Source organism: Chiloscyllium plagiosum, chromosome 41, assembly GCF_004010195.1.
Source record: "Chiloscyllium plagiosum isolate BGI_BamShark_2017 chromosome 41, ASM401019v2, whole genome shotgun sequence".
Taxonomy (NCBI): Eukaryota; Metazoa; Chordata; class Chondrichthyes; order Orectolobiformes; family Hemiscylliidae; genus Chiloscyllium; species Chiloscyllium plagiosum.
Genome location: NC_057750.1, coordinates 2,586,915 through 2,609,975, shown reverse-complemented (window position 1 = coordinate 2,609,975; position 23,061 = coordinate 2,586,915). Strand labels below are relative to the sequence as shown.

Sequence of the window (23,061 nt, the reverse complement as noted above, 5' to 3'; positions counted from 1 at the left end):
CAAATCAGACTAAGTTGACTTTTAGTTCCTCTCTGGGCAATTAGGGATGGGAAATAAATGGTGGCGTAGCCAGCAAGGCATACATCTCATGAATTAATAAAAAAAATCTAGAATCATAGAATCCCTAAGCTGGGTTAAGCATATCTTCTTGTATTTGGGCAGCACGGTGGCTCAGTGGTTAGCACTACTGCCTCACAGCGCCAGTGCAATTCCATCCTCAAGCGACCGTCTGTGTGGAGTTTCCACGTTCTCTTCCCCCCCCCCCCCCCCGTGTCTGTGTGGAGTTTGCACATTCGCCCCCATGTCTGTGTGGGTTTCCTCTGGGTGTTCCAGTTTCCTCCCACAGTCCAAAGATGTGTAGATTCGGGTGGTTTGGTCTGGTAACTGCAGGGTTACTGGGATAGGGTAGAGGTGTGGGTCTGTGTGGCATGCTGTTCAGAGTGTCAGTATATAGGCCGAATGGCCTGCTTCCTCGCTGTAGGGATTCTGAGGTTTGAGCGACTGTTTACAGTTGTGGTCAGGTTGTGTAACACTGAGAAGCTGACATGTTCGCCCCTCTGTTTGATTATTGCAGGAAAAGGAGTTGAAAGAGAAACCTGTTCAAGATCAGAACCAGGGGAAGGCTGATGTGGGCGAGCCTCCTGCAGATGAGGCAGATGATGAAGATGAATGGGAAGACGCTAGTGATGATGAGGAGGAAATAGTGGGAGAGGATGTATCGGACAGTGAGGACGAACTGAAGGAAACCAAGGATCTTGAGGAGGAGGAGGAGAAGAAGAAGAAAGATGGTGCGGGAGTAATGGAGGATGTGGCAAAGGGAGCTGAGGTGGTGCAGTCCCCCTGCAGAAGCCCAGAGACCAGTGTTAAAGAACAACAAGCTAGGAAACCCAGAGAAACACCCAAACTTCACATCCCTCCACAGGATATGACTATGCAACCGAAGGAGTCAGGAAGCAAGCCACTCAGTCCGTTCTCCCTGGATGAGTATCACCCAGTGAAAGACTGGGCAGAGGAGATGGAAACAACATCACCAAGAGCCACTCTGCAGCTGAATCCCTTACAAACAGTTAATGCAACAAAGGAGGAGCAGAAAGGTAAGGTTCAGTTCTCAGTGATGTAGCATCTCTCTTTATTTATTTATTTATTTATGTATTTCTTTCTTATTAAATGTGCCTTTAAACCAAATAAGCAGCTCTCACATCTTGGGCAGCAGGTTGTGTCAGCTTTTCAGAATGCCGGAGAAAGCTGCGTGGAAACTATTTCATAATGTTTCGAGCTTTCGTTCTTTTCACGTTTTCGTGCCCCCTCCCTCTGGCTGAAACCACATCCTCTTCCAAGTAAGGACACGATGCCCGCTTTCCCATGTTTCTGCTGGCGAGACTCTTGAGTTGAAATCTACTCAATTTCTGGAGCCCAGCCTTTCCCCTCCGGAGATGAGACTCTCAACACACTCCAGAAATCCCCAGCTGTTCCTGGGCCTCTGGTGTCTCGAGCGGGTTCGTTCAGTTTGAGGTAACAAACCGTGCTTTTGTTTGCAGTGGAGGTCAAGTCTGGAGACAGTCCCAATGTTGGGGAGTCGGATTTAGAAGCTGGGAAGGAGCAGGAAGCTGTGACTGACCAGACATCTCCACAAAATGTCAGCGGAAGCTGTGATCCTGCTGATGAAATCCTGAAAGAGCAGGCAGAACTGGAGATTGACGATGCTAACAAGTCCGGTGACACTGCCACCATAGTGGTTACACAAGCAACAACAGAGAAGCAGCTTAATCAGCAGGAGGCCAATAGGAGAACAGGTTGGTGGGTTTTGTTCACTACAGTTGCATCTTCAGTCAAAATTACAAGCTTTAGTGAGTTGTCCTCGGGAGTTCCAGATATGCTTTACAAATTATCCTGATTGTCTTTGTCCTTTCCCTTGTTTGACAGGCCCATACGTTGAACTAGGCAAGAAAAGACTCCGATATTCACATTGTAAATCTAGTTTAACGCCAACACCAGTTTCCACCTTTCCCTGGCCAGAAGCCAACTGGGAAGAACCCAACTCTCTCTCAATAGAACAAATTAACCAAATTGAACCAACTTTCACCCCACTGAGGGTGCTGTGGCATTAATTAAATACAGGAATTTGCAGAAATTCAACAAAGATCCTCAGACAGCACCTTCCAAACCCACGACCGCTTCTATCTAGAAGGACAAGGGCAGCAGATACATGGGAACATCACCCTCTGCAAGTTCCCCTCCGAGCCGCTCACCATCCTGACTTGGAAATATATTGCCGTTCCTTCCTGGATCAGAATCCTGGAATTCCCTCCCTAAGGGCATTGTGGGTCAACCCACAGCACATGGACTGCAGCGGCTCAAGAAGGCAGTTCACCCCCACCTTCTCAAGGGGCAATTAGGGATGGGTAATAAATGCTGGGCCCAGCCAGTGACACCCGCATCCCACAAATGATTAAATTTTTATAAATCTTAAAGAAAACTTTAGAAAATTTGAAATCAAAATCTTGATAAATGGTGGGCATTTATCATGAAACCCTCCTAAATGCACCATATTCCCTTGCCAAGCAAACCTGGGCACAGGTGTAACCATGATAGAGGGGCAGGCAGTTGGGAGTTATGACCCTGAACTCTGTTATTGATAGCTAGTTTTGGTAGGCCAGGAGTAAACTCACAAGGAGATCCTCTGACTTGTCCATATGCCCCACCACACCATATCATGAAATTGATTTTTTTTTAAAGAAAGAGAAAGCTAATGAGTTCAGGCATGTTCAGGTGCGGCTTCAATCTGCATAGTCTAACCCAGACGTTAGGAATCTACCACTGCATCACGAGACCCTCCCAAGAATCCTCCTCTAGTTAAACAAAACAGCCAGTCATCAAGTTACTGCAGATACTGCCCACCAAGGTCAGTGTAACAATAACAAAAGACTAACAAAGAAAGGCAGTAAATCAGAATCGCAACGGAGGGGGAGATAATGCAATTCAACCCCAAAGGTTCCACCTCTCCCTGAAACACCACATTTTGTTCTCTTACACCTTCAGTCTTTAAAATGTAAAGTTGCTTGCAAAATGGCCATGCTGTTGTCTATTTATTAAAACTATATGTTTCTATCTTGAAGGAGATGTTTCGGAACCCACCACAAGGACAAAACCGAGGACAGATTGTGTGGAAGGAAATGAGCCCAGCTCAGGTGCTGTTCAAATCACTAGCTATGAGACTGTTTGCTTTCGTAAAGCTGCTCTCACTCTGGGCTAAAGCTCTGCTTTGAGTGAGCTGTCTAACCTTCAAGCCTTGCTTAATCAGACTAGACCATGCACCTAACGACTCTAACCTTCTACAGGCCTGAACAAAGGGCAAATACTAACCAGCTCCAGGATACTAACATCACTATCCCAACTGCTGATGTACTGAGTAGAGGGATTGGGATAGAACCCAGACTATGTTCTCTGAACTGCGATTCCTGCTGTCTACTCTTCTTCAACTCCGTTCTCTCTCCTGCACTCTCTCAGGAAAGCATGGGCTGCACCTGTTTCAGATCTTTTCCTTTCCTGCACTTTTTATCTCTCTGAATAAGGGAAATTTTCTGAAGAAGTGACTGTGGTTTCACTCTTTTTGGAGTTAGTTACCACTTGTTTGGTTTTGGACATTTTGGATCTCTAGTAGGCCACTCAAAAGGTCATTGAATGTAAATAAGCCAGATACTTAATTTTGGACTGTTTTTGGTCTTTGATGTGATGCGCAAGACATTGGAGAAATAGCCAGTTGCTTATCGACAGGACACGTGCAATTTGAGCTATAATCCTCTTTACCTTGGCCACATCCTGTCTTCAGTCCTGTTTTGATCTTTACTCCGAGGTGACTAAACCCTACTGGAAGTGTCACATGTGAAAAACCATATCAAAGCCAAGGAAGCAATGGGCCACAATATTGATGGAGACCAGGAGAAATTTGTAAATGAATTGACCCTTTTTTTCATGAGGATCAGGCAGTCAAACTTGGAATAATTGAATATTTAGGATTGGTGTTCTTTTTCCTCCATTCTCAATTGTAATTTCACCCTTTGTTTTGCTGCAAAGTTGCTCCAGTTACATTTGGATGCTAGTGTTTTTCCTCAATTTTTAGATATGTCCAAGAAATTCACCTTGTACACAGATGTAGCCTTTCTACATGTTTTGTCTTATTTAAGCTACGACATTTGAACATTGGTATTGATGGTATAATGACTCAAACTGTTTTGTTTAGAATTTTCCATAGAGTGTGGTGTTTACCAGATGCAACAATTTAAATCCATGGTGAAGTTTGCTGCTGATGCCCAAAAGTATATTTTTTTGTCCCTACTACCATCCCACTTTAAGCTTTCCTGGCCGTGGGACTTGTTCAGGAACCCACTTGCTTTAATGGATTTTCACCATTACTACCCTGTGTTCCTGATCTCCATATTATTCCTGTTGCCATAGAATGCAACGTAGACCAGGAAGGAAGAAGCATGCATTTATGTAACACCTGTTTGTGCTTTATGACCATCAAGCTGCTTTTTGAAGTGTAAATATCGTTTGCGATATAGCAAACAAACCAATTCATGGACTGCAAGCTCAAGATAAAATTATTTTAAATTTATTTGTTTTAGTAATTGTTGAGGGGAAAAAAAAAAGGCCAGGCCACCAGGAAGTGCATCCCTGCAGAATAATGTTCTGAGAGGTATTGCAGATCTGAGAGGACAGCGAGGGGCCCTCATTTACTATCTCATCCACAAGGTAACATGTCCGACAGTGCAGAACTCCCTCAGTACTGCACTGATCTGTCAGCCTGGATTGTGCTTCTGTCTGTGGAGTGGGACTTGAACACATGACCTTCTGAGCAGCAGCAGATGCAGATGCAGTGGGTGGTAGTGCTTGAGATTTATGGAATCTGTGTAGTGCTCCCCCTTGACTAGTTGTCAAGTTTTGACAGAAGGGCAGGGCTGGTTGTGTACAGAATTTCTAATTCCAATCCAGTGACTATTAATGTGAATGCAGGCAGTATTAGGACTCCAAATGGGGACTGGACCAGAAATCCACGAAAATATCCTAATTTATTGACAGTTAAAGGTTCACTATTGTCCATAAAGGAGTTTGACAATCTCAGTATTAACTGCATAGCCAGAGGCAAAGAATTGTGTAAGATGTAGAATATTTTTGATGTATTTTTAATCTTAAAATCTATATGACCACAAATATTAGGTGGGAGGCATTGTTACACTGGAGGCTGTGGGTATACGAGTCTCTGGCAGATTGGATAAAATTGTCAACAAATACACACCAAACTTTGTAAATGTTGGTGACTGTTTTAAGGAAACTTTTCCAAGCATTCCAGATGCTGAATTTATAAATATTTAACCTTTGTACGTTAGACTTGGAGCGTGTCGTAATTTTTTAAAATGCAACATTGGCGCCTAGGGGTCACCATGCTGAAATAAGACAGAGGTTTGGGCTCTTAACTTTGCTGTTTTCTTGATTTATACTTTCTCTTTCTGTTGAATGCTTTCTATAACCTGAATGTTAACCAAGTGCTTAAATGCACCCACGTGACATTTCCTCTTTATCTGTTATCGAAATGAAATCACTCGGCAAGTCAGTGTGAAATCAAGGCTTGTGTCAGGGCATCGAAATATTGTATCACGTTTAAATGAACTTGTCTACTTGCGTTGCTGTTGAACTGTATTCTTAGGGTGTATTTATTACACTTGATGTTCCAAAAATGGATTTGTATTTTCTCAACAAATGGACAAGAATATTAAAAAAGAAAGCCTGCTTGTTCCAAAATATCTGTCGAGCTGCTTGAGATTTTCAATCAAGTCATTTCTTTTTCTCTCTCAGCCAGAGAGTGTGAATGTTAATATTCAGTGGCCATTGGCTGTTCGGTAAAAATGTGCAGTCGAGCCTGGTAGGTTTAATCGCAAACTGCATGTGCAGTTGCCAAATGGTGATCAGGAGCCTAGAAATAGGATGTGGCCATTCAGCCCCTCAAACCTATTCCAATAGTCTTTTAAATAATGGCTGATCTGTATTTTGTCTTCATTTGCACGACTTTAGTTCCATCACCCTTTAATGCCTTCTCCAACAAAAGCCCACCTGTCGAATTTGATAAGCCACTGCAGCAGCTGGTCATAACTGTGTTTAGTAAGTTTCAAAAAGCAGGATACACACTCCTGTCCCTCTTTGTAAAAGGAGCTATGAGAGGTCAGTTCCAGACAACATTGTAGGGCTGAGTGAATGGACCAGTTAGCCTTTACCTGCACATTGTTCTCCGGTGGGTGCTGTACACTTATTCTCTTGTTTGCTGTGTATTAGAGTGGAGGGAGTCACTTGCACTATCCAGAGATGTTTTGAATGTGCTCTCGACAGCTTGAAAGTCAGTCACGGGCCAAGGTTGCTGCTCTCATTGTATGTGAAACTCTGAGGAGACACCACTTCATGTGGTGAACTGTTACAGAGTAAAGGCAGGATTTAATGGAAATCATCAACTGATAAAGTCTAACGCAGAGCGTGTGGGGAAGGTCTGTATCACTTGTATGCGCTTGGTGTTAATGAGGCTACCTCAGTTAAAAGGGAAGAGACCCTGGATTTTGTTTGCATCCCAGCAATCATGAGCTTGGTTTTTGGAGATATCGGGGAAGGAACAGGAAAGTGATGCTGAGACAGAAGATGAACCTTGATTGAATTGAACAGCCTCCAAAGGATTAAATGGTCTATTCTTGGGAATTTTTTTTAAGCTCAATTACATTTTGTACAAATTGGTTAGGAAACTGGTTATGGGCAGGGTGATTATTTGACTTAAGTAACCAGCAAATTCTAAAGGCATATCAAGGATTATAAATATTTCTTGACTTATCAGTACGGTAGCAGCTTTAGAGGCCAACAACGGCTGTGGGACTTTGGGGAAAAGATTCTTAAGAGAGTGAGTAGTGTAGAAGTTCAAATCTCTACAGGTAAAATATCATAGACACAACTGGCAGAATGAAGGAGCAAAGGTTAAAACTAGCAAAAGACGGATTTGAAAAGTGCATGGCAGTTTAATAGTGTGATGGCTTGGGTTGTAACAAAAATCTATAATCCTTCAAATAAATTCACCATGATGGGGATATGTCACTTCCTTCAAGAAGGATGGACTGCAAAAGCCAAGTGCCTTTTCGGAAAGAGATCTCTGGGAAATGGTAGGTGTAGCTGATGGAAATCCTCTTTGTAAGTGGAATTTGAATTTTCTGTGACAGTTAATGGAGCAATTCTCAGTTTGTGTTTTCTGCTAAACTTGTGTCCATCTTATTTACAGGTTGACCAAGACCACTGGATTGGAGACTGTCCACTCAGCTAGAGAAAATCGCATCAATCCACACGTGGGAAGATAAATGGTGTACCAAAAACTGCCATTAAATGAGTTCAGAACTAGTCAGAGCAGAAGTTGTGGAAATCTGATTGGTGTCGGAAATTACTGGGCCTGGGGTTGAAGGGTCAGATTAGAATTCTTGAAATGCCATCGGGAATGACTATAATCTTTACACCAAAAGGTTTTGAGAACTATATATGTATATATTCAAGTAGTTGCAAGTGAACTGGCGGCCTCCCCAACCATAACATTGAACAAACTGGGTTGAAAGGGTCCTGCCTTTCAGTGTGGGGAGAGAAACTATTGGTTGAATGTTATTTTTGCAACACTAAATAATGCATTACATCTCTATCATTATAATAAACATGTTCTGGACCAAATTGCATTCTGTTGAGCACTTGCGGAAAAAAAGTGACTGAATTTGTTTTTGAAACTGCAACATTCCCATTTTATTACTGTGGCATTCTACTTATAATCCACATTTTATTACAAATACTCAATTTAATGCACATTTCCCTAAGGTACCTTTCAGATGGCAGTAGTGAGCCACTCCTGTGAAGTGCTTCAGTCTATGGGATTGTGGTGGTCCCATTGTGTAGTTCAGTAGAGTTCAATGATATTGACCCAGCAATGGTGGAGAAATGATGATTTATACATCTCCGATGAGGACGGTGTGTGACTTGGCGATGTGGCTAATCCCATGCACTTACTATCCTTCTGTCTTTTAAGATTTGGAAATTAATAAGATATTTGCACCAACGCCGTTGCAATGTTTTTCCTCCTGTGTTGACAAGCTTTCTTCACCATTTTCTGCTTCACAGCTGACATCAGCCATTTCTTGGATAGACTCCATCCAATGCACACTGACCTAATTGTGCTGTCTGATGTCGGATCCATTCTCTGTTTCTCCCAACAATGTTTTAAAAGGTTGTTGGAGCAATGGTATTTTAATTCCATCTATCTGTTTCAATCCTATTCTCTAGTTTGAGAAGGTATGCAGCACAGATTAGTATCAATCTTGCCTCCATAACACTCTTGTCACTGGGACAAGAAGGGAAGAAAGTAAACCGGTTAACCAAGCTTATACTTCAGAGCAACTTTGAGGGAATGTTGTATTCTTGAAGGTACTGTGTTAAACCTGTATTTGTCCCCTCCATTGCATGTAAAACAAAATCCAGAGTGCTAGTCAAAGAAAAGCAGAACACAAGGTTTGTGAAGGTTTGAGGTTTAGGGTGTAGGTTTGCTCGCTGAGCTGTAGGTTTGATATCCAGACGTTTCATTACCTGGCTAGGTAACATCATCAGTGGCAACCTCCAAGTGAAGCGAAGTGTGTTGTCCCAGTCAAAATGGTGGGTTTTTTTCATCCGTGTGTAGGGCTACGAGGGAGAGGGGATCATGTCTTTTTGTGGCTGGGACTGGGACAACACATCTATCCTGGGACAGGCTAAGCAAAGACATGCCAGAGAATTCCTAGAGGCCTGGCACTCCAACCACAACGCCATAAACAAACACATAGATCTAGATGCCATCTATCAACCCCTCAGAAAATGAACAGGAAATGACATCACCACAAACCCCAGGAACCCCATCCAGGACAAACATATAAACAGAAAGCAGGAGACAACAGCTTCGCTTCACTTGGAGGTCGCCACTGATGATGATGCCTAGCCAGGTAATAAAACATCTGGATATCAAACCTACAGCTCAGTGAGCAGACCTACACCCTAAAAGCAGAACAGATTAGCACACTTAATGCTCCCATCTGTGACCAACCTTGTGTTGGCTGAGGCTTTCCTATGACTCCTCGCTTTTTGAAATGTGGATGGCATTTGGCAGCATCAGTTACAGAAGGAGGTACAATGGTTGGAAACATACACACCCAACCATCTCACCTTGATGACAACAATCAAAATACTTGTTCTGTCTGGCTTCCATATCCATTTCCTGTTAAACCCACCAAGGACTAGTTCTGCAATAGATCACCTTCAAACTGTGTTTTGAAATATTTTGAAGTGTACTTTCACTGATACCTTGTGTTCTCTTTTTAAAAGTAGACAATTTGTCAGTGACAACACATACAGTCAACAGGAAATTGAGAAACAAATTTGTAAGGCGGTCTCTGTTATCTGTAGGAATAATAGGGTGGTTATGGTAGGGAATTTTAACTTTACAAACATAGACTGGGACTGCTATTAAGGGTTTAGCGTTAAGGGTTTAGATCCAGTGGAATTTAAGTGTACACAAGAAATATTTCTGATTCGGTATGTGGATGTACCTACTACAGAAGCTGCAAAACTTGACCTACTCTTGGGGAAATAAGGCAGGGCAGGCGACTGAGATGTCAGTGGGGGAGCATGTTGGGGCCAGCAACCATAATTCTATTAGTTTTAAGATAGTGATGGAAAAGGATAGACTGGGTCTAAAAGTTGACGTTCTAAATTGGAGGAAGGCTAATTTTGATGGTATTAGGCAAGAACTTTCAAAAGCTGTTGCTTTTGATGCAGATGTTTGCAGGTAAAGGGACAGCTGGAAAATGGGAAGCCTTCAAAAATAGAGAGCCCAGAGACAGTGTGTTCCTGTTAGAGTGAAAGGAAAGGCTGGTAGGTGTAGGGAATGCTGGATAGCTAGAGAAATTGAGATTTTGATTAAGAAAAAGAAGGAAGAATATATCAAGTATAGACAGGATAGATCGAGTAAATCCTTAGAGTATACTTAAGAGGGAAATCAAGAGGGCAAAAAGAGAACTTGAGAGCTTTGGCAAATAGGGTTAAGGAGAATCCAAAGGGATTTTATACATGCATTAAGGAAAAAAGATAACTAGAGAGAGAATAGGGCCCCTGAAAGATCAGCAAGGCAGACTTTGTGTGGAAGGCAGGAGATGGGGGAGATACTAAATGAATATTTTGCATCAGTGTTTAGAGAACGACATGGAAGATACAGAATGTGGGGAAATAGATGGTGACATCTTGAAAAATGTACATATTACACAGGAGGAAGTGTTGGATGTTTTGAAATGCTTAAGTGGATAAACCCCCATGACCTGATCAGGTGTACCCTAGAACTCTGTGGGAAGCTAGGGAAGTGATTGCTGGGCCCCTCACTGAGATATTTGTATCATCAATAGTCACAGGTGAGGTGCTGGAAGACTGGAGGTTGGCAAATGTGGTGCCATTATTTAAGAAAGGTGATAAGGAAAAGCCAGGGAACTGTACAACGGTGAGTCTGACATCAGTCGTGGGCAAGTTGTTGGAGGGAATCCTGAGGGACAAGATGTATATGTGTTTGGAAAGGCAAGAACTGATTAGGGGTCGTTAATATGGCTTTGTGCATGCGAAATCATGTCTCAAACTTGATTGAGTTTTGTTTTTGAAGAAGTCACAAAGAGGATTGATGAGGGCAGAGTGGTGGGCATGAACTATATAGATTTCAGTAAGGCGTTCAACAAGGTTCCTCATAGTAGACTGGTTAGCCAAGGTAAATCTCCTGAAATACAGGGAGAACTTGCCATTTGGATACAGAACTGGCTGCTTTTCAGACTGGAAGCCTGTGACCAGTGGTAAACCACAAGGATCAGTGCTGGGTCCACAACTTTTAATCATTTATATAAATTATTTGCATGTGAATATAGGAGGTATAGTTAGTAAGTTTGCAGATGACACCAAAATTGGAGGTGTCATGGACAGCGAAGAAGGTTACCTCCGATTACAGTGGGATCTTAATCAGATGGGCCAATGGGCTGAGGAGTGGCAAATGGAGTTTAATTTAGATAAATGTGAGGTGCTGCATTTTGGAAAGGCAAATCAGGGCAGGACTTATACACTTAATGGTAAGGTCCTGGGGAGTGTTCTGAACAAAGAGACCTTGGAGTGCAGGTTTATAGTTCCTTGAAGGTGGACTCGCTGGTAGATAGGATAGTGAAGAAGGCGTTTGGTATGCTTTCCTTTATTAGAAAGACATTGAGCAGTTGGGTTGGCAGGTCATGTTGTGGCTGTACAGGACATTGGTTAGGCCACTTTTGGAATATTGTTTGCAATTCTGGTCTCCTTCCTATTGGAAGGAATGTTGTGAAACTTGAAAGGATTCAGAAAAGATTTACAAGGATATTGCCAGGGTTGGAGGATTTGAGCTACAGAGGGAGGTTGAATAGGCTGGGGCTGTCTTCCCTGGAGTGTCGAAGGCTGATGGGTGACCTTTTATAGAGGTTTGTAAAATCGTGAGGGGCATGGGTAAGTTCATAGACAAGGTCTTTTCCCTGGAATGGGGGAGTCCCAAACTAGAGGGCATAAGGTGAGAGGGAAAAAATTTAAAAGGGACCTAAGGCGCAACTTTTTCATGCAGAGGGTGGAGCGTGTATGGGATGAGCTGGCAGAGGAAGTGGTGGAGATTGGTACAATTACAACATTTAAAAGGCACCTGAATGGGAATATGAATAGGAAGGGATTAAAGGGATATGGACCAAGTGCTAGCAAATGGGACTAGATTAGGTTAAGATATCTGGTCGGCATAGATGAGTTGGACCGATAAGTCTGTTTCCATGCTGTACATCTCTAAGACTCTATAAACATTTGTTAGACTCCAGATCAAGTATTGTAGCTACTTTGGGCACCATATTTTAGGAAGGAGATCATGATCTTTTTTCAATACTACAGCAATTCACAAAAAAGTATGAGGTATAATGGATTTCAGGTTATGTGGTAAAATTGAAGAAACTGTAGTTTTTATTTTGGCCAAAAGAGGTTAAGATCATAAGAAATATTAACTGCCATTCAGTAGGGTCATGCTTGATCCAACATCCTCGCATCCACTTTTGTACCCTTCTCCATCACCCTTAATTCCCCAACTAATCAGGAATCTGTCCATTTCAGCCTTAAATATACAAGCTCTCTGTGGGAAGGATTTACCAAGACTCTTAACTGTCTGAGAGAAGAAATTCCTCCATCTCAGTTGTAAATTGGTGCCCCTTTATTCTGAGACTGTGCCCTTTGGTCTTGACTCTCCCATGAGGGGAAACATCCTCTCAGCATTGACTCTGTCAAGCTCCTTTTAATAGTCTGATATGTTTCAATGAAATCATCTCTCATTCACCTAAACTCCAGAGACCCAACCTGTTCATCTTTTGTTTATAAAACTCCTTCTATATCTGGGATAATTCAATTGAATCTTCTCTGAACTGCCTCCAATGAAATAACATATTTTCTTAAAGGGAACTAAACCTGCTCACAGTACACCAGATGTGGCCTCACCAGCACTTTGTGCAGTTGTAGTAAGGTATCCCTATTTTTATGTTCCAACCCCCTTGAAATAAAGACTAACATTCTGTTCGCCTTCCTGATTACCTGCTGCACCTATGTTTTGTGCACAAGTATCCCCAACTCCCTTTGTGTCACAGCTTTCTGTAGTTCTTCATTTAAGTAATATTCTGTTCTTTTATTCTCCCTTCCAAAATTAACAACTACACATTTTCCCACATGATATTCCATTGGTCCACTTTTTTGCCCACTTTACTTATCCTGTAAGTATCTCTCTTTAAATTGTTCCTATCCTTCTTGCAACCTGCCTTTCCACTTAGTTTTGTGTCATCTGCAAATGTGACTGCAAGTTAGGTTTTATCGTGGTCTGGCATTTACTGAAAGAACAGTGGAAGTAGAATCCATAATAACGTTTTTTTTTCTTCCAGCTCCCTCAGAGCCAGCTCTGAGTGAACAGGATATCTAACAATCCTGTTTTTTTTTACCCAGCCCCCATGTTGTGTGTGTGTGTAGGTGTGAGACACAGTGAAAGACACAAGGTGCACAAATCTTTATGTAATTTCCACCACCAGAAAAAAAAGGAACACCCCAGTGGCCAATGACAAGCAGTGCCCTTCACATCAAAGGGCAATGCTGCATCATCAGTGAAGGGGAGGGGAGGGCAGGGACTAAATCAGAGTAGAGTTGGACGGGGAAATAACACACTCCACTCATAATAACTTTTTTGAAAAAATGATAAGTACAGTAAAAATGCAGAGTTAAGTGGAGAGGTTGGAAAGCGCTAGTACAATCATAATGGGCCGAACAACCATCTGCCGTGCTGTGTCATTCTGTGCATCTGGCTATTAATCACAAGAGGTAGTAAAGAACGATTGGTGTTTGGGGGGTTGGGGGCAATCGCCCTTTAATATTCGATCATTGCGTGTCTGTTTTAGCCAGCAGAGGTGGGCTGGAACGTTTTAAATTACATGCTGCCGAGCTAACGAAGGATTCCTCATTTTGACACTAGCCAACTGCTGGAGCTTGGAGGCGGGACGACTTCTCTGGCTGTCGCTGTAAACAAAAGCATGTTTCTATATCAGTCTCGCTGGGGAAACTGAAAAGGTAAAATAGGCTAATAATAAGAGGTTTAAGGACATGCGAGCTATGACGAATTGGCCCCGCGTTTTTTTCTCCGAGTAATGAAGTGGCCATTACTTAGTTTTGCTTTGCAAGCTTAAAGGCCGAAATGAAAAACAGGGCACCTGATGGGATTGGGAAGCAGATGAGAGGTCCCAGCTTTACGGGAGACAAGAAAGCGAAAATCACAGCCAAAACCCAAAAGACGTGGATGAGACTTGCAACGGTCTTTGCTTATCTGCTGTGTGTATCTTTGACGGCGGTGATTCTGGTGATCTATTACACTTTAATTTGGGAGCCGGTCCGCACGAAACCAGGACCGTCCAACAGCAACTTAACCGTGGCCAATGTAGAAACCGGCAACTCTAGCGTCGGGCATAGACGGAGAAGTGCCTTCAACGCAGTAAGGAATAGTCCAAGAGGTTTCAGCAATCCGCGATACGAGAGGAGCCATTTGAGACGCTCGGGCGGTCGGACTGGCGATTTTGTGAACTCACCGAGGCGGGGGTCCGGGATGGTGCACGGTGCTTTCGCCGGCTTCAGCACCACGGTCAACAGCGGCACCGGTCTCATGCTAATCACCGAGAACAGTGAGCCCAGGGCAATTGGCAGCAGCATCCCCGGTGCTCGCAGTCTTATTGACGCGGTCACCGACAACGGGGCGTTCAGGACCACGGACAGCGACGACCAGGCGACCGCCAGGAGTATGGCATTCAGCACCTTGGACAGTGACCAAAGGGGCGCCAGCGGCAGGGGAGCGACTGTCAAGAGCCGTGCGTTCAGCACCTCGGACAGCGGCTCGCTCAAGGCTCCCAGTTCCAGCAGCCACCAGCAGAGCTCTACTCTCGCCGATAGCGGAAACGGCAGCACCACGGACAGCGGTATCGGCATCGCTGCTCGGGGCATTTCCACGCTGCAAGCACCCCAAGCGGCCGGCCAGAAGAAGGTAATAAACCCACCTCCCAATGACCCGAATCAAGCAGGCAAGAGCGATGCAGCGAGTATGGAATCAAACCGGTGGGCAATCAGTACCTCCAATGTAGGGGAATTGGGAGTTGCATCGACTCTGCTAGGCCTGAATCAACACGTCAAAAGCGACACCGACAGCAAAACGAAGGAGGTCAAAATGGACAGTCAATACACAACCCAATCAAGACATGGCTTTTATACCAAAAGTAATATGGAGTCCACCCATGCTATGAGTCTATTGACAGATTTGGTTCATAATAACTGGCATGATGAGGTACTTAGAAATAAAATGGATGGAAATGATGAGAGTTCGGCTGTAATCTCTACTAGCAATGCCAAAAGAATTGAGAACATTCCAACTATGGCCAAACCTACAACTGACCCAGGTCTGTTTCACACTGCCCTCACAAGTGTAGATAACAGTGAGTTGGGCAATCAGCGCTCTTACAAAAACCTCAATCTGACAGATAAGTACAATGTATTTGCTAAGCTAAGGGTTTTGGACATAACACCAAAGAATCGAGAAAGGAAAAATTCCATTGGATCACACAGCGACAGGTTAGATTGGATGCTCACCAAGGAACCAGCAAGTACTGTTACTCACATATCAAGATTACCATTACTTAGCCCCTCCAAGCCAGCAGAAATCTGGGAGAACAAGGAGTTGCGTCACACTGGGACAACTGACCTTGAAGATCACCATGTCCTGCAAAATCTCAATACCAATAAGGAGCAGCCATCTACCACTTGGAAGCAAAGCCAGGTCAATGCAGAGGACACATATAAAAATACTGTAACTAATTCTTTACCAACACTCCCAATAACATAGCTTTGCAACTGAACTGTTTTTATCTTAGGAGAAAGACACTTGGCAATATATTTTAAATAACTACCATAATTACTGCTAATATTGATTGCATTATATTCTGATTTTTAACAATCTTTTCCCCTTTTGTGTCAAATAACATTTAAAGAAAAAAGGTTACAAAACCAGAAAACACAATAGCTTTTATTTAAGTTAAATATTTTCTGATACTTACAGTTCTTCACAATGTGTCATTTTACATGCTCAGTATAGTCTTAAGAGTATCACACACTTAAAATATTTTGTATTACAAACCTACAAGATATTAAACAATTTACCTGCCTGTGTTGCCTACCTTTTTCTTTCATTTTAAGTTTCAGTATCCACACTTATAATAGAAACTTTCTATTTAAACTTGTTATTTGTAATTACACCATTCGCACCAGTGAATGTAGTGAGATCCTTACAGGAAGCTGTCATTACAGTGTTACAAATTTGAATAAATAGTTTTATTGTGTATATAAGTATGGTGATTTATAATGAAATCATAAGCATGAGAACAGAATATGCAGTTTTAAAATGGGAACTGTATAGTATGCAGTCAGGTCCAATTATCTCTACCATCTAATTCAATCCAACTGAAGATTGCTGTTCATTTTGATTCCTTATTAGCAATACCATTGGCTATTGAGTATTCAAAGGAAGAACAGATTTTATCTTGATACAGACTGATATTGCAATCATTGTCCTGAGACCTTCCTTTGCTCATTATTCCTGTTGATGCATTTTGGCAGAAGGACTATGGTGGGCAGAATGGATAGGGTGAGGCAATGTAAACTTGATGGCACAATTCTAAAGAGTTTGACTTCTAAAAGCAAATATGCAACTGTGGTAGGTTAAATGTCCTCATCAACTGTTGAGTCGTTGAATTCTCCACAGTATCAGTAACATTTTTGGGATCAATTTGTATTCTAGCAGCAGATTGCAAACATTAACAAGAAAGAAACAATAGACTATTGTTTTCACATAACTCTTAACTTTTTTATCATACTTTTCTCATCTGTTTCTCTAGAAATCACAAACTGTATAAAATGTACCAGTGTAAATTTCTCTATGATGCTTCGATTTCAATGATGGTATCATTGCTGTTCCAGAATCACACATAGTGTCTGTCTTCCAGCTTTTGACAATACTAAAACAATGAGAAAGAGAACGGGAAGGAGAAAATGGGCTGAAACTTGAAAATCAGATTTATCTTACCACGCAAGCATACATCACATTGCCAAGATAGTCCCTTTTTGCCCAGTTTTTCAAAGGAGGCATTAATCTCTCCAGTTAATAGTGCACAGAGGAGTTTAAAACAGCAGGCCTTTAGACATACTGAACACTATAAATTCCTGGTTAAGGTGTCTAATGCAACAATGGGGAATTCAGTGGCCTAATTGATATCCCGGTTAGTGGGTTGTTGCAAATTTTGAAATCACTGTAAGGTCTTTGAAATGAGGTTGTATGAATAATAATATTTGAATATTTAACACTTTCATTTCAAAGTTACTTTTGTTATTTCAATATGAGTATTACCTGACTGTGTTTGTCTTTGTCAAAATAACTGGTAAGAAACTTCCTAGAAATATATTTACTGCTAATATACTGATGCTGATACTCATAGGGTGTTATTGTGATCTCTTAGGAGCTTGGTTAGTTCAGTTAGCTGGTTGGCTTATTTGTGATGCCAATAATGTAGGTTCAATTCTTGCACCGGTTGAGATTATCATGAAAGGCTCTCCTTCACACCTTCTCCCCTCACCTGAGGAGTAGTGACATTCAGGTTAAAACACTACCAGTCATCCCTCTCTAATGAGAGAACACCCCAATTGTCCAGTAGGACTATGGCAAATTTGTCTTTATTGCACCCCCTCAACACTAGAATTATACATTATTGTATTTATTTTGTTAGTTAATATTGTCATCATGAAAACAAGTAACAAACATGATAAAGGGAAAAAATGCTGAAAATTCTTAGCAGCCCAGGAAGCACCTGTGGAGAGAAATGGAGTTAGTTTTCCAAGTTTGTGATCTGATTGACAATATCATCACAATCTTACAAGATTTGCACTGTTTCTGTGACAATTATATTTGCATTTAATTCAGTTTTAGTATAGGATGGAACATGTCCCTTTTGTAGAAGGGACATAATGGCTGATCACTGATCAAATGATTCCAGACACATTCAGTAAGTCTGGCAGTTTCTTGGAGACAGATAAAAGTTAACATTTCATTAATCTTTCATCTGAACTGGGAGAATTTAGAGATGTAACAGTTTGTAAGCCAGAGAGTGAGGGGCACCACACAAAAAGAGAACTTGTGACAGGATAAAAGACAAGAGAGATTAAATAACAAAAGAGTTGATGATGCAAGGTAAAAGGGAGTGGTGATAGGACAATTCTAAATTGCAGGAGGATAGGGTATAGACGTAGGGAAGTTTTAATATAATTGTAAAGGGTATTGGTAAGACAATATGTAGGGTCCTGCATATAGGTTTTAGGAGAAAGTGAGGACTGCAGATGCTGGAGATCAGAGTCGAGAATGCAGTGCTGGAAAATCACAGCAGGTCAGGCAACACCCAATGAGCAGGAGTGTTGACATTTCAGGCATAAGCCCCTCATCAGGAAGGGCATATTGTTTTTTGTCCCAGATAAGGAGGGATATACTTGCATCGTCAGACATTCAGAAAAGTTTCACAAGATTGAATCATGGGATGAAGGGTGTATCTTTGAAGAAAGAGTGAGCAGATTAGGTTTAAACTCATTAGAAGACTGAGAGGTGATCTTATTAAGACATGTAACATTGTGAGGCAGTTGTACAGCGGAGATGCTGAGAGGACGGTTCTCATAATGGGGCAAGGGAGGGAATGCAGAACTAAGAGTTTATCTTCAAAATGATGGGTCTCTCATTTAAGACACAGATGAGGATGAATTCCTTCTCTCAGAAGGTCATTGGCCTTTGAAATTCTCCTTCCCAGAGAGTCATTGAATACCTTTAAGGCTGAATTATTTAGAATTTTGATTTATAAGGGATTGAGGTAATATGTGGGGCAGACATGAAAGTACAGTTGGAGCTGTAATCAGATCAGGCATCATCAAATTGAATGGTGGAGCGGGCCCAAGGAGCCAAATGACCTACTCCTCTTTTTTCCTATGCCTTCAATGTCTAGGGGAGGTGTGAATGCCAGAATCACAAATAGCTGCTGTTGATCACAGCAATCTGGGTTAGAGACAAGATTTTTCTTTCAATTAGAATCCAGCATTCCACCTTTCAAGTGGCCTACATACACCCACCACTCCTGCCTAACTCACCCAATTGCATGTGTGAATTTGTTTTAGTTTATTCATGAGATCTGGGCATCATTGGCCAAGCCAACATTTATTGCCCATCCATAATTGTCCTGGAGAAGGTGATGGTGGCCTTCTTGAACCACTGCAGTCTATTTGAAGTGGGGTCGATACCCTCCAAGTGCTTTTGGGAAGGGAGTCCCAGCATGTTGACACTACAACAATGAAGGATTGGTAGTATATTGTGTAATTCAGAGGAAAGCTTGCAAGTTGTGATGATGCCTTGTATCTGCTACCTTTGTTCTTCTAGATGGCAAAGGCTATGGATTTGGAAGGTGTTGTCAAAGCAGCCTTGTTGCATTATGCAGTGCATCTTCTAGCTGATGCACACTGCAGCCACTGTGGAGGAGAAAGGACTGAACATCCAAGGTGGTGGATGGAATGCCAAAAAAACACTCAATGTTTTGTCTGAAATATTGGGTGGGGACTGGATTGGTTTTGGTCATGTTGCTCTCAATTAGCTTGGACACCTGCAGGGCCATGCTCCAGTATGGGAGTCAAGAGGGGAATACTTAAATCATAGAATGAATATAGGCCATTCAGCCCAATGTTTTCTGTGACTTTCTGCAAGAACAGATAAGCTAATTTGGCTGTCCTTCACAAAGCCATCACACACACTGTTTCCCAAAGCTGAGAAGTGTTTGGTGAGTGAGATGGGGGGATGATCTGCCTGGTACCCTTCTTCTATCTGGTGGTCACTGATTGCCTCAGCCTGCACTACCTTAAACTACAGATTTATCCACCCCTGCAAAGGTGGTATTCATGAAGCTCTTACCTTCGTGAATACACTATAGTGCCTTGAACTGGAGCTTGATTTGCTCCAACTGGAGGTATCTCCTTATCCTGGTCATCCAGACCACCAGAAACATCTTGGATTTCCCACACAGACATGGAAGTCATGGGTCACAGCTCTCTAGACAAAATCAAATAGAATATGGACCTTGCTTCTATTTTACCTTCATTCATACTATGGATAGACTAGAAAAAATAATTATCGTTATTATCAGATAAATAACTAAAACCCCTTAACTCTACTGAGCAAAGAAATTTAGTTTTGAATTTCTAAAATATTAATTATCCATACAAAGTTTTTCTGTTGTATTTATGGCCTTAAATCATTATCCAGTCACAAGAGAGAATTATCCACTAATTTCTTTTCCAATTTTTTTTTGCTTTGACCTTGGGATGTTTCATCATTGTACTCAATTCTAATCATTTAAAACTGGCATCTAGCCCTGACTGGGTGCTCAGCCAATTCAACTTCCAATTAGATTGCAAAATTCTTCCATTTCAGTTTTGGAAGCTGCTGTGTTTTTCTATGTAGACCTACTTTGACTAATAGCAATGCAGCTAACAGTTTGCAATTAAGATTGCTATTGCAAAGTGACATTCAGTCTATTCTACCTGAACGCCAATCCAATGTATTTAAAAACTCCAGAAACTTTGATTCCAATGTGGAATTCTGCTTTAAGCCTGTTTATGACAATATTTTTTAAATTCACTAGTCCCACCCACAAAACATCATCTATCTGACTCAGAAAGATGTTTGATGACTACCCTTTGTGATGCCACTAAAACATGGCAGGGTCCACTTTTAACTGAAGACAGTCCTTACTGAAAAGTACCAAACTCTAGAGTCATAGAGGTCTACAGCACAGAAAAGGGCCCTTGGGCTCATTGAATCTGCACCAATCAAAAGCAAACACCAAACTACATTTGAATACGACTATTCTCATCCTATTTTCTAGCACAAAAATAGGAATTGCTGGAAAAGCTCAGCAGGTTTTAGAAGGATTCTGAGGAAGGGTCACTCGACCCAAAACTTTAACTCTGATTTCTTTCCACAGATGCTGTCAAACCTGATGAGCTTTTCCAGCAATTTCTATTTTTGTCTCTGATTTACAGCATCTGCAGTTCTGTCAGTTTCCATTTCCAGCACTTGGCCCATCTCCTTGAATGCCCTGCAGCAACATCATTCAGGCTGTGTACAGACTTATTTAACTTTCACAATGTCCCCATGACATTTCATGCCTCTTTAGGAGAATGAAAAAAACCTTCCCTCTTGTGCTGATCTCTCTGAGGAAATGCAGTTTTCATATTCATTGAACTACACTTCCAAGCACTTGTCGTTAACAAAGCCAAAGCAAAATTCAAAATTGCTTTTCCTGCTATCAGTAAATCTTGATCCCAAAAACCTTGCTTCATTATCCTCGCTGTAGCCTTAGAAATCAACCCTTCAAGGGACACCTTTTTGGTGTATTATCCCATCTATCTAATGGAGCTAATTGTCCCCTAACTGGCACCTCAGTGTAAATTCTAAATTCTCTCCAGCTTTGTAGTTCATGTTACTTGTCAGGTTTTCTGTCTGTCCGTCCCCCGTCACTTATTGATCAAAAATCTGCCTAACTCAGCTGAGAATATATTAAATGACACAGCCTCCACCAATACTCTCTCTAAATATTGTGTTGGTCTGCAGACCACCAAAATCCATGTGCTGCTGTGGTTTCCCAAAGCAGAGGGCAATGTGTCAGCACATCGACTGATGTGTGTAGAACTTTGAAGGAAGCTCAGAGCAACTGTATGGCCTCCAGGGCTATTTGGAGAAGAGATCTCCATAGACAAATGACATGCAGTGTGAAAAAAATTCTCCATCTCTTTTCATTTTACTTTAATTTCCAAACTGTCTTCCCCAATTCTAGACACTAAGAGTCTGGCAAGCTGAAGTAATGACAGAAATACTCAGCAGGGGAGACAGCATCAATCAAGAGAGGACAAGAGCTAACAGAGTCCTCTTACCTTGTTCTTTGAACAAGGAAGAGATGGAATGGTGTTTAATCATACAGAGGCAGGGATAGATGAAACGTATGGAGGTTGGAGAAGATTAAATAACCAAAGGATTTGGCGTGAGGCAAAATGAGGTGGTGAGTTTGATTTTGAATTAGAAAGGATACTCTTATGCTTCTGAGAGTTGAGGGGAGGAAGAGGTGAGAACAGAATTGAACAGCCTGCAAATGAGATGAACACACTCAAGGGACCTCTCATCCATGGTGGAGGAGAATCCTCAACTGAGAGAAAAAGAAGGCTTATTGGAATGAAAGATTAAAAACAGAGAAACTGGGAGAATGGAACTGAGTTAGAACCAAGCTAGCTCTAAAGGGTCCATGGGCTCACTACAGCTCTGAGTCCACAGCTGACTGACAGAACAGACAAAGTCAGAAGTCACACGACACCAGGTTATAGTCACCTGACAAAGGCGCAGCGCTCCGAAAGCTTGTGATTTCAAATGAACCTCTTGGACTATAACCTGGTGTCATGTGACTTCTGACTTTTGCCACCCCAGTCCAACAGCAGCTCCTCCACATCGTGGCAGAATGGAGTTTGAGATGGGGAGGGAAGGGATCCAACATATATATAAGATAAATGTGATTTTAGGAATTGGCAGCAATTACAAAGAAAGCACAGGCCCAGCCACTTTTAAATCGGAATTAGGCAAGAGCTTTCAAAATCCGATTGGGGGCAGATGTTCGCAGGTAAAGGGATGGCAGGAAAATGGGAAGCCTTCAGAAATGAGATAATGAGAGGCCAGAGATAATATATTCCTGTTAGGGTGAAAGGAAAGGCTGGCAGGTGTAGGGAATGCTGGATGACTAAAGAAATTGAGGGTTTGGTTAAGAAAAAGAAAGAAGCATATGTAAGGTATAGATCGTGTGAATCCTTAGAAGAGTATAAAGGCAGTAGGAGTATACTTAAGAGGGAAATTGGGGGACAAAAAGGGGACATGAGATAGCTTTGGCAAATAGGGTTAAGGAAAATTCAAAGGGATTTAATAAATACATTAAGGACAGAAGAGTAACTAAGGAGAGAATAGGGCCTCTCAAAGATAGCAAGGCAGCCTTTGTGTGAGTCGCAGGAGATGGGGGAGATACTAAATGAGTATTTTGCATCAGTGTTTACTGTGGAGAAGGACATGCAAGATATAGACTGTAGGGAAATAGATGGTGACTTCTTGATAAATGTCCATATTACAGAGGAGGAAGTGCTGGATCTCTTGAAATGCATAAAGGTGGATAAATCCCCAGGACCTGATCAGTCGTACCCTCGAACTCTGTGGGAGGCTAGGGAAGTGATTGCAGGGCCTCTTGCTGAGATATTTGTATCATCGATAGT

At 41.9% G+C, this 23,061-nt stretch overlaps 3 protein-coding genes across 10 annotated transcripts in view; 2 read left to right on the top strand and 1 right to left on the bottom strand.

Moving 5' to 3' along the window:
* ccdc9 (coiled-coil domain containing 9) overlaps window positions 1-7,740 on the top strand; it is a 45,863-nt gene extending 38,123 nt beyond the window's left edge. For all 6 annotated transcript variants that reach the window (XM_043680737.1, XM_043680740.1, XM_043680736.1 and 3 more), the window contains 4 exons: window positions 575-1,094; window positions 1,539-1,793; window positions 3,117-3,188; window positions 7,307-7,740. In XM_043680737.1, coding sequence (XP_043536672.1) covers window positions 575-1,094; window positions 1,539-1,793; window positions 3,117-3,188; window positions 7,307-7,311 — 852 coding nt within the window. In that variant the 3' untranslated portion in view covers window positions 7,312-7,740. The remainder of the gene's footprint in view (window positions 1-574; window positions 1,095-1,538; window positions 1,794-3,116; window positions 3,189-7,306) is intronic.
* The window catches only part of sae1 (SUMO1 activating enzyme subunit 1), a 180,090-nt gene that overhangs the window by 141,287 nt on the left and 15,742 nt on the right, over window positions 1-23,061 (bottom strand). The gene's annotated exons all lie outside the window — the stretch shown is intronic.
* Window positions 13,264-15,924, top strand: LOC122542746. The gene has a single exon (XM_043680744.1). The coding sequence runs from the start codon at window positions 13,838-13,840 to the stop codon at window positions 15,524-15,526; it is 1,689 nt and encodes a 562-aa protein (XP_043536679.1). The 5' UTR covers window positions 13,264-13,837; the 3' UTR covers window positions 15,527-15,924.